General features: G+C 41.0%; 2 protein-coding genes across 2 annotated transcripts; one reads left to right on the forward strand and one right to left on the reverse strand.

Annotated features, from left to right (window-relative positions):
* The first annotated feature begins 1,703 nt into the window (after positions 1-1,703).
* Positions 1,704-3,416, forward strand: LOC118427019 (protein ANTAGONIST OF LIKE HETEROCHROMATIN PROTEIN 1-like). Its single transcript, XM_035836655.1, has 3 exons — positions 1,704-2,422; positions 2,645-2,739; positions 3,022-3,416. The coding sequence occupies exons 1-3, from the start codon at positions 1,704-1,706 to the stop codon at positions 3,414-3,416; spliced, it is 1,209 nt and encodes a 402-aa protein (XP_035692548.1).
* Positions 3,417-3,711: 295 nt separating this feature from the next.
* On the reverse strand, positions 3,712-8,563 carry LOC118427020 (proteoglycan 4-like). Its single transcript, XM_035836658.1, has 4 exons — positions 8,215-8,563; positions 7,079-7,162; positions 6,229-6,270; positions 3,712-5,698 (listed from the first exon to the last, which is right to left on the reverse strand). The coding sequence occupies exons 1-4, from the start codon at positions 8,561-8,563 to the stop codon at positions 5,121-5,123; spliced, it is 1,053 nt and encodes a 350-aa protein (XP_035692551.1). The 3' UTR covers positions 3,712-5,120.
* Between the last annotated feature and the right edge of the window lie 1,597 nt (positions 8,564-10,160).

The following is a 10,160-nucleotide window of genomic DNA, read 5'->3' on the forward strand; positions in this document are numbered from 1 at the left end:
TGTTACGGTCTTTCCTTAATACCGTGTAATCACTCACATGTAGGGCTCCGCCAAGCACACTATCGTCGAGATGAGTTTCTGATATTGCCAAGATATGGAAATTGTTATCGTGTAGTAACTGAGATATCTCCTGTGTTTTATCCCCGGGGAAGCATCCCTAACTGAGGAAACACCACTACCTGTGGACACATCACTCCCTGCCTGGGAAGCACCCTTCACTTGAGACTTACCACTCCCCGGGGAAGCATCCCTAACTGGGGAAACACCAGTTGCTGTGGAAGCACCACTACCACATTGGGGCACGGACAATGACTTCACATGTACATTGACATAATACTTAACATAGCGAGACATGTTCTGTGCAAAACGAGTTACCAGGACGATTAAGGTGAAGACCGTCAACAGAAAAGAAGTGTTCGTGAGAGAAAGTCAAGGAGTTGTCAACAAAAAACACTTTCTGGTGTGCACAGAGCTGTCCAAGATAGATGTTAAATACAACACGCTTGTCATCATAGTCAATGTCGTCAAAACGAGGCAGCACACTTGAAACAAGGATAGAGGCAGATGGGAAACGGTCTTTAACAGTCAAAATAAGAGTGTCGAAGTCAGTCATGTCTTTGTCGATAGGTCTGTACGTCGGAATGTTATTCGTGCCAACATGTAGGACAACTAAATCAGGCTCAATATATGGACAGGACACAACATCACCAACAAAATCAACAACACGTGCCCCACGGTGTGCATACAGTCAGGTAGAACAGAAAATCATCACTTTTACTCAACACAGGATTTGTCTAGATACTTTCCGATGCTATCCGTGAAGGCTAGGACAACCTTGAAAGAGGAAGACATTAAAAAAATCACTTAGATACAATTATATAGAGGGAGTGATTAAGACAATATCTCAGAAATGAAGACACATCACCTGTCACTTAATTACTTGATCATCGTACTAGTTATCAATTATGAATTAGTTATAGCCATAAGAATCCATTAAAAAAAACAATGCTGCTCAAGTTGCAGCACCGCCAAATTTACACAACAGAAAGAAACCTATACATTCTAAATAATCTGAGAGAAAACATTCGAAATAATCAGGAACTAGTGCTCAATACAAGCCTCACAAACTATCACATTTCACAACAAAACAAGATTACATAACTCATCGCAAAGGTGGATTCGAAAATCGAACCTTGATGAGAATGCGTTCTCCAGATTCCATCGAACACATGAGGACCCCAGATGAGACAGCATAGTTGAGTATTAGGCCCGATTTACACTTGTTTCTTGAATCTGTAGTACTACACATCGTAGTCTACTACTGTAGTAGACTACAGATTCGCGTCCGGTTTACACTCACTGACAGGGAGCGTAGCGGGACACCTGCTGTTCCATGATTGCGGAGAAACTGTAGTGACCGAATGTGACCTTTGACACTTGGCAGGGCGCGGGAATCTTATATTTGTGGAAAAAGTAGTTTTTTTAATACAAGGCACCCTCAAAAATAGGCCATGATAACAGAAAATAGTACAATGACCGCAGATGACCTAAATAGAACACGCGTTCGGTTCGAATTGCGCCAGATCAGAACAGGATCGAACAGGATCGATTTTTAAATTTTTTTTCTGGTTTCTCAAGACATCAATGATAGGATCTTCTTCATCCTTCCTGCTGTGGCAAAAGTACCCACCGGTTGGATCAAAATGGCTGGCGAGGCGGAAGCCATTATGTTGCAGCAGGTGTTTTTCCTGCTACTCATGATTTTCAATCAGAGGCGCCAACGTATGCAGCGTAGGAGGCGGCTGAGGAGGTTCGTAAGGGACAGACGAGTCCTTGGGCTCAACCCAGCCGCATTAGCCGCTGCGATTGTCATCGCACAGGGTGGCCCCCAGATTTACAGATCAGTCTGGACCAGGGAACGCAGTCATCATTGGTTTCAGCACATTGTGTTGGAGACATATACGGACATAGATTTCTACAGGCGCTTTAGAATGAGGAAAGCTATTTTCCGGTTCATCGTGACGGACCTCCAGCACGTCCTTCACCGCAGCGACACCAGGTTGCGAGCCGCCATCCCAGTACCACAACGTATCGCCATAGCCTTATACTGGTTAGCGTCTGGAGATCTTCTGAGGACCGTGGCAGATCTATTTGGTGTTAGTGCGGCCTCCGTGTGTCATGTTGTCCATGATGTGTGTCAAGCCATAGTCGACGTGTTGTTGCCAAGGTACCTTACCTTTCCCTCGGGAGAAAGACTGCGGGAAACGGTACAGGGATACGGGGAGAAGTGGGGGTTTCCACAATGTGCAGGGGCAGTGGACGGATCCCACATAGCTATCAAAGCCCCAGTGGACGGCCGCACTGACTTCTTCAACCGGAAGGGGTATTACTCCATCATCCTGCAAGGGGTAGTCGACCACTTGTATAGGTTAGTTGTGAACCACTTGAGATAATCCTGAGTAAGCCTTTTAAAATAATGCCTGTCAATCATTTATTCAAAATCTAGTGGGCAATGAAGATAGAAACTTTGTCCAGCTTTTATGCTTATAACTGTTAACATTATTATTTCATCATATTTTGTATATAGCATAGAATAGAAGTCTTCTTCTTTTTATTAACATGCTACATGTATTTTTCTTCAAAGGTTCACTGACATAAATGTTGGCTGGCCGGGGAGCGTTCATGACGCCCGTGTGCTGCGCAACTCTTCCATCTTTGAACGAGCTGAAAGAGGAACATTGCTTCCACAGGTATTGATTTTTTTTTTCCTTAGCCAAGGTTACATTTTGGGTATGTTTGTCATTGCGTGTGTGCCTATGTGTATGTGTGTGTGTGTGTAGGTGTGTGTGTGTATGCGTGTGTGTGTGTGTGTTTGTCTGTGAACATCATTACCTGCGAAGCCTTTGGTGGATCCTAATATTTGGTAGGTGGGTAGTGGTCAGGAAAACGAAAATAATACACGAGATGCTAAAGAAAACTAACGCGAGTCTTGTTTGCAGGAGTTGGCACGAGAGATTCATGGTACCAACATCCCCGCTGTTATCTTGGGTGATGCGGCGTATCCCCATCTACCATGGTTGATGAAGGCCTATCCAGACAATGGGCATCTCACTCGAGAGCAGCTGATCTTCAATTACCGTTTGAGTCGCGCCAGAATGACGGTGGAGTGTGCTTTTGGGCGACTCAAGGGCAGGTGGCGGTGCTTGTCGAAACGTTTAGACGTTGATCTAGACCACGTGCCAACCGTAGTAACAGCGTGTTGTGTTTTACATAACGTGTGTGAGGTTCACGGCGAGCATTTCGACGACCAGTGGCTCGTCCCGGCTGACGACCGACAAGTACCAATGCAACGGTGCCAGGCCGTGCCAAATGCATCCAGAGACGCCCTGGCCAGGCTGTTTGTTGACGAAGAATAACGGTTTATAACGTTTTCATGCCGTGAGGAACCCGTGACGCAAAGTTATTGTGTTTAGTGTTCCAGATGTTGTTCAGAAACTTTCCTAGTATCTTTTAACAGTTGCCTAGGTTTACCTAGGGCTATCACACGTTTTTGAGCATAGCATTTAGCTAGCGTTGATAGTACACACTGTTGCTAGTCTTAATATTTGAAGTAAATAAAGATATAAGATATAAAAAAAATAAGATATGTGTTGACCTGCACATTCAATATATAGCAAGTAGATATGATACTGTAGGGTGCAACAGCTTGTTTATTCATATAGTATAACATGGCAACATTTCTTTTTTGTTATAACCTCCAACTTGGAAAAACAATTTAAGGCATAAGATATGTGTTGACCTGTACATCCATTAGATAACAAGTGGATATGATACATACAGGGTGCAACTTGTTTCTTCAAATAGTATAACATGGCAACATTTCTTTTTTGTTATAACTTGACATACCCATTAGGCAGAACAATTTAAGGCATAAGATATGTGTTGACCTGTACATCCATTAGATAACAAGTGGATATGATACATACAGGGTGCAACTTGTTTCTTCAAATAGTATAACATGGCAACATTTCTTTTTTGTTATAACTTGACATACCCATTAGGCAGAACAATTTAAGGCATAAGATATGTGTTGACCTGTACATCCATTAGATAACAAGTGGATATGATACATACAGGGTGTAACTTGTTTCTTCAAATAGTATAACATGGCAACATTTCTTTTTTGTTATAACTTGACATACCCATTAGGCAGAACAATTTAAGGCATAAGATATGTGTTGACCTGTACATCCATTAGATAACAAGTGGATATGATACATACAGGGTGTAACTTGTTTCTTCAAATAGTATAACATGGCAACATTTCTTTTTTGTTATAACCTCCAACTTGGAAAAACAATTTAAGGCATAAGATATGTGTTGACCTGTACATCCATTAGATAACAAGTGGATATGATGCATACAGGGTGCAACTTGTTTCTTCAAATAGTATAACATGGCAACATTTCTTTTTTGTTATAACTTGACATACCCATTAGGCAGAACAATTTAAGGCATAAGATATGTGTTGACATGTACATTATACAAAAAGATTAAAGCAGAAATGATATCAGTGCAACAATTAACTTATTTCTTCATGTATACTTTGACAGAATATGTGTTTGTTGCAAAATGTAAGTCTACAACAAGATATTTTCTTCTTGGTCTTCTTCAGGGCTCAGATATTTATCATTTAATCTTATATTGTAAAATATTTTGTGGTCTGGGGGAAAACTAAATGGGAGTTGATTTTAGAAATAAGAAGTAATCTATTTGCCTCATTGACCTCATGTTCAATCTATCATGGCCGCCGCATGAGAAAGGTGTATTGCAATAAGGGGTGTGCTACTACAGGCTGTAGATTTTTTCTTCTTGGTCTTGGTCAGGGCTCAAATAACACATTTCAATAATGCAATAAGGGCTGAGATATATATAACTACAGGTTGTAGATTTTTTAGTATAGGTCTTCTTCAGGGCTCAAATAATCCATTTCAATATTGCTTTAGGGAGTGAAATATAAGTTTATGACTACAGGTTAATTTTTTCTTTTGGGTCCTGGTCAGAGGTCAAATAGAAATTTGCATATTGCAATAAGGGCTGATATATAAGTTTATGATAAACTACAGGTTTGTGTAGATTTTTTCATCTGGGTCTTGGTCAGGGTTTATGTGTAGCAAGGGCAGGCTATCAGGGAAAGGTGGCTGCTGCATGGTTGAAGGATCAGCCTGATCAGGACGGTAAGGGGCAGGGCAGAAAGGCCCAGGGGCAGGTGGCTGCTGAGGGATTGAAGGATAAGCCTGATCAGGATGGTAAGGGGCAGGGTAGAAAGGCCCAGGGGCAGGTGGCTGCTGAGGGATTGAAGGATAAGCCTGATCAGGATGGTAAGGGGCAGGGTAGAAAGGCCCAGGGGCAGGTGGCTGCTGAGGGATTGAAGGGTCAGCCTGATTTGGATGGGCAGGGCGGAACATCCCCATACAATGGGCCATCATTGTTGTGAATTGCCCCATCATTTCTTTATCACTCTCTTTCTGCATTTTAAGAATAGTCAAATCATGCTCCTTCCAAGCCCTGTCTCTCTCTAAGTTTTCCTCCAAGAACTTATCTCGGTGCTCATCTTGGATGGCAGTCATGGTTTTCTGCAGTCCTGCAAAGGCAGTCTCAAGTCTCGTCTTCTTCTTCTTGTCTACCTTGCGGAACCCTGAACAGAATGACAATTTTATTTTAATTATTATTACATTTGATATGATGCATGCGAATGATTGATTGATACCTGGGCAGCGATAACGTATGATACAGGTGTTCCAGACCGAGTGATAAAAAGCCGTTATCACACAGGCTCCATCGAATAATTCGATTGTACTCTGCCCACCCTGAGTGTAGAGTGGTCGACAATTTGAATACTTGATTCATACGTTGGAATTGCTGTTATAACAAGTTTTGTTCGAGGGCACCAAATTTTTTAAACCTTTGGCGCATTTTGCAATTGAAACATGTGTTTTCTCAGGTGGGTATGACATAAATAAATAGAATACAACATGGTGTATTCCGCATCACCCTCGGTCCCAGACCCTGAAGAACAGTGATGGGTGTCACTCGAAGTCGAAGAGTTCAGAAGAAATCTGCCGCCGCAGTCTTATCCAGTTGAAGACATTGAATCGTCTTTGATTAAGCCTTAATTCACCTCTTGTATAAAACTTTTTGTACAACTGATAACATAAACATAATTACCTGTAGGCTTTCTCTTTGGTGTCTTTGAGGCCTTGTTTGATCCTAATGAATGGGGAAATATACTAAATTAATATGAATCAAAACCACAATGCTCTAAAGTAAATTGAGTCTTATTTGGCTTTATGCTGTGTTAAATTTACCACTTCTTAGAATTTGCAAACTATAGGGATGTCTTTCCCTTTACAGTATTTGTGCCCCAAACAACAAATGCCTATGAATAACAACTGTATATTTACAGATGCAAAAGCTGGTGTATTATGCTTAGGGACAGTTATACTTGCTGTATAGATACAGATATGCAACTTAGATTTGACAAACACATGAATTTATGCAAACTTGACATGGTTATGGATATACTAGTATACGATTGTGGCGGATACCGAATTTGGGGAAACTTTGTTGTGTATCAAACCACAACTACATGAAACATTTGTTATGAAAATATGAATACACTTGAAAATGCCAGCCCAAAAGATTGTCTATCAAGGATCAAAATTCACCGGAATGAGCTGTTTCATGGCTTCCTTCATCTTGCTGGCTATCAAGACTTCCTTCAGATGCAAGTTCTTCATTCGCAGGATCTGTATATGACAGAGGAAGCAGTGGTCATGATGGGGCAATGCAATAAAAGTGCCTCTTTCCAGCTTAACAAATAGAATTAGAGTTTTAGCCCTACTGTACAATCTCACAGCATGCCCTTTATATCAGGCTTTGTGAATCTGGATAAATCCAGCCTTTTATCAATAAGGAAACTAGGCTGCTGTCACAGAACAGAAAGTTGATAAGGAGGTAAATATGTTTTTTTGTTGTTGTTGTCAAACTAGTAACCCTAACATTACTCTAAACTCACCTACTGAGTGTGTTTCATCCACAGCCTGTGGCACAGGTCCATCATCTAGTACTGGTGGAGTGATGCTTTCATCTTCAGATGACTCTGAATTACAAATAAATACATTGGTATTAGGATAATTGCATATTTTGAATAATGTTAATGATCATATGCATACTTCCTTAGAGCTTTACCAGGTAAGCACAAAGGTTTTCTGTAACAACAATGACAGATACAGAAGCTGGACGTGTATTAAACAAATTACGAATCGAATCAGGAAGGCATAACCACACTCCTCTAGAGCAAAGAATATGCCAATTTTGTAGTTTAGGGAAAGTAGAAGATGAAGTACATTTTACTATGGATTGTCCTTTGTATGATAGCGATAGGAGCATTTTATTTGACTATGTGTTAAGTAAATATCCCCACTTTAGATACTTGAATAGTAAGAGAAATATATATTCCTGACAGCTTTTGATAAACCAACTCTAACCAACCATACAGCTAGCTACATTTATGCAATTACCAAGAAGCGAGAGGAAGTCGAATGTCCTAGAATAGATTAGACGCACATTTGCATATATAGATGTGTATGATTGTTTCCATTGTTACATATATGTGATTCTTACCGTGTGACCTGTACTTAGCCCAGTGGGGCAAACATGTGCAATAAAGGTCTTCATTCAATTAAAAATTGACAGTGCTGCCCTGGAGCTCTAGCTAGATATGTATAGTTCATTCAGTCATTCTTCTTTACAGGTAACGTTATATGGTGTTCCCCAAAACCAACTTGGTTGTTGACTGTACATGTAACATGTAATTGTCAGTCATGTCTCAGTGACCTGAGAGCAAGCAAAGTCAGCATTGTCAATCCTAATATTTTTTCTTAATCAATTGTTGAATCTTTTTTAAGTATTTTTCATACAAAGTTATTTAATTCCTCTCTGAATTCATAAAGTCATTAAGTCTATACTGCATAGTAATGTATGATTAAATACTGGTTAAATACAGTACCTTTACGCATTTGCACCCACTGAAGCCATGCCCCCCTCCCACAACAAGGAGAACAGGATTATGAAATTCTATTACTATTAGATCCAATGTACACTTGCAAAATATCAAGAAATGATTAAACCAACATAGAGAAATAACGTTACCTGTGTATGTCGTCTCCAGCAAGGATGCTGGAGATGTAGCTGGCCTGGTTCCCAGAATTGCGTCCAAGTCATCGAAAAAGACAAAAGATGAGGGTCGACCGTTCCCGCTTCTTCGGGTCTCTTCCTTCATTTTCCTGTACTTTACTTTCAGGTCTCGGATCTTCACTTGTATCTGTTTCGACGATCTTTCATATCCTTCTTCCTTGAGGCCTCTCTCAAGGAGGGCATAGCCCTCCTTATTCCTGAAAGATTCTAGTTTAGCTTGCACCGCCCCCTCTGCCCAAAGACTAACGAGGCATCGAGTTTCTTCGACACCCCAGTGCCGGCCAGGGCCGCGGGGTTCAGACATGTTGTATATTATATACTCTGACCAAAAACTTGCTCTGACTGATGATGTGATGACAGGAAAATGTGACTCTGAGTGATGACAGAAAAATGGCACAGAGACAGGGTGTTCGGGCGGGAAATTCGAAAGAGCCTAATTAACATATGACCTCTGACCTGTTGACGTCAGTCAGCTGTAGTCTACTACAGTTTCCGTTTACACCCGGTTGGAAGTCTCATAGAACGTCCGCTGAACTGTAGTACTACAGCCTCGGAGGGTGTAGTAGACTACAGTAGTAGACTACACTTCATTTCTGTTTATACCCAGAAAAAATCTGTAGGCTACTACAGTAGTAGACTACGATGTGTAGTACTACAGTTAAAACTACAAGTGTAAATCGTGCCTAAGACGAGAATGTCTGTGTTTTCCACTAACTTCAAACCACTTAAGCATTCAAAGAATAACATGATCCCAAAAGACAGACCACATAAAAGATAGGGGAGGGTTTGTACTTTATTGAGCAATACACTAAACCGACGAGAGAAGGGGGAGCAACGTTTTACCCCGAAATTATATAAAGGGTAACGTTACCTATCGAGAGTGGTATCATCCAATACATGTTAGGTCCACTTTGATACCTAGTTTCTCCAACAAACAACGCTGTTCATGGCCATTTTTCCCCTTTGTGTGCGACGCCGACACTTCCTCCATCTTGCATTAACGTTTGACCCGGAAACACTTATGCTAACAGAAGTTACGAGCTAAACAGTAGCGAACTCTCGCGGATCACATTGCCTTTTGAAAGCGGCGCGAGATTTAAACGAGATCTTAGAGAAGACTGCGCAGAACGGATGCGCATAGAGCTCTGCGGTTCGATCATGTTCACAGATCTTGAATGAACAACTACAAGAGCTACGACAAACTGTCCGGCTTGATTTGCACAGGTCAAAATGGTATCATCAACAAAAGTCAACACCGCCGGATTTGAGGTCAAAGCCAATGGCCTCAAAATAGCATTACGTCACAGTTTGTTAACCGCAAGGAATGCTGGGACTGTTTGTGGTCAAGCGATGTTTACATTGCACAGGGCTTCGTAGTGCGGTGTTGTAGTGAGTGAGTTGGTGTTGGTGTTAGAGTAAGGATGACGCAACGACCTGCGCCGCAGGTGTTTCCCACCTGGTACGAGCACCTGTTCTAAAGAGCATTCTAAAACTGTCAGTTCAAGAATAAAGATCATTTTTAAGTTTTTGAAGTCGTGTGTTTGTTTTTTCTGCGTCTAGTGCTGTTGACACTGCTTTTCCGCAATGAGTGATTTAAGGTATCTCGGTTGGCTAAATTGGCATTTTGACCTTCCACTGTTTTCTTATTAATGAATTAAGACAGAATGGAGCCATAACGAATGTTGATAGATGGGCATTTAAGAATTCTAAATCTGATTTTTTGGGGCCAAATTGATGACGTCATCATTTTTATTACCTCTGATATTATTTTTTTCTATGACAAAATACAGCACTTTGGTACAAACCACTGTAATGAAACTTCGTTTTTCGTTGCATAATGATGGAAGCTACAAACGTAGTGTTGCGCAAACTGATATCCTACTAACGATCTGCAGTGATTA

This window comes from Branchiostoma floridae, chromosome 12 (assembly GCF_000003815.2).
Source record: "Branchiostoma floridae strain S238N-H82 chromosome 12, Bfl_VNyyK, whole genome shotgun sequence".
Taxonomy (NCBI): domain Eukaryota; kingdom Metazoa; phylum Chordata; class Leptocardii; order Amphioxiformes; family Branchiostomatidae; genus Branchiostoma; species Branchiostoma floridae.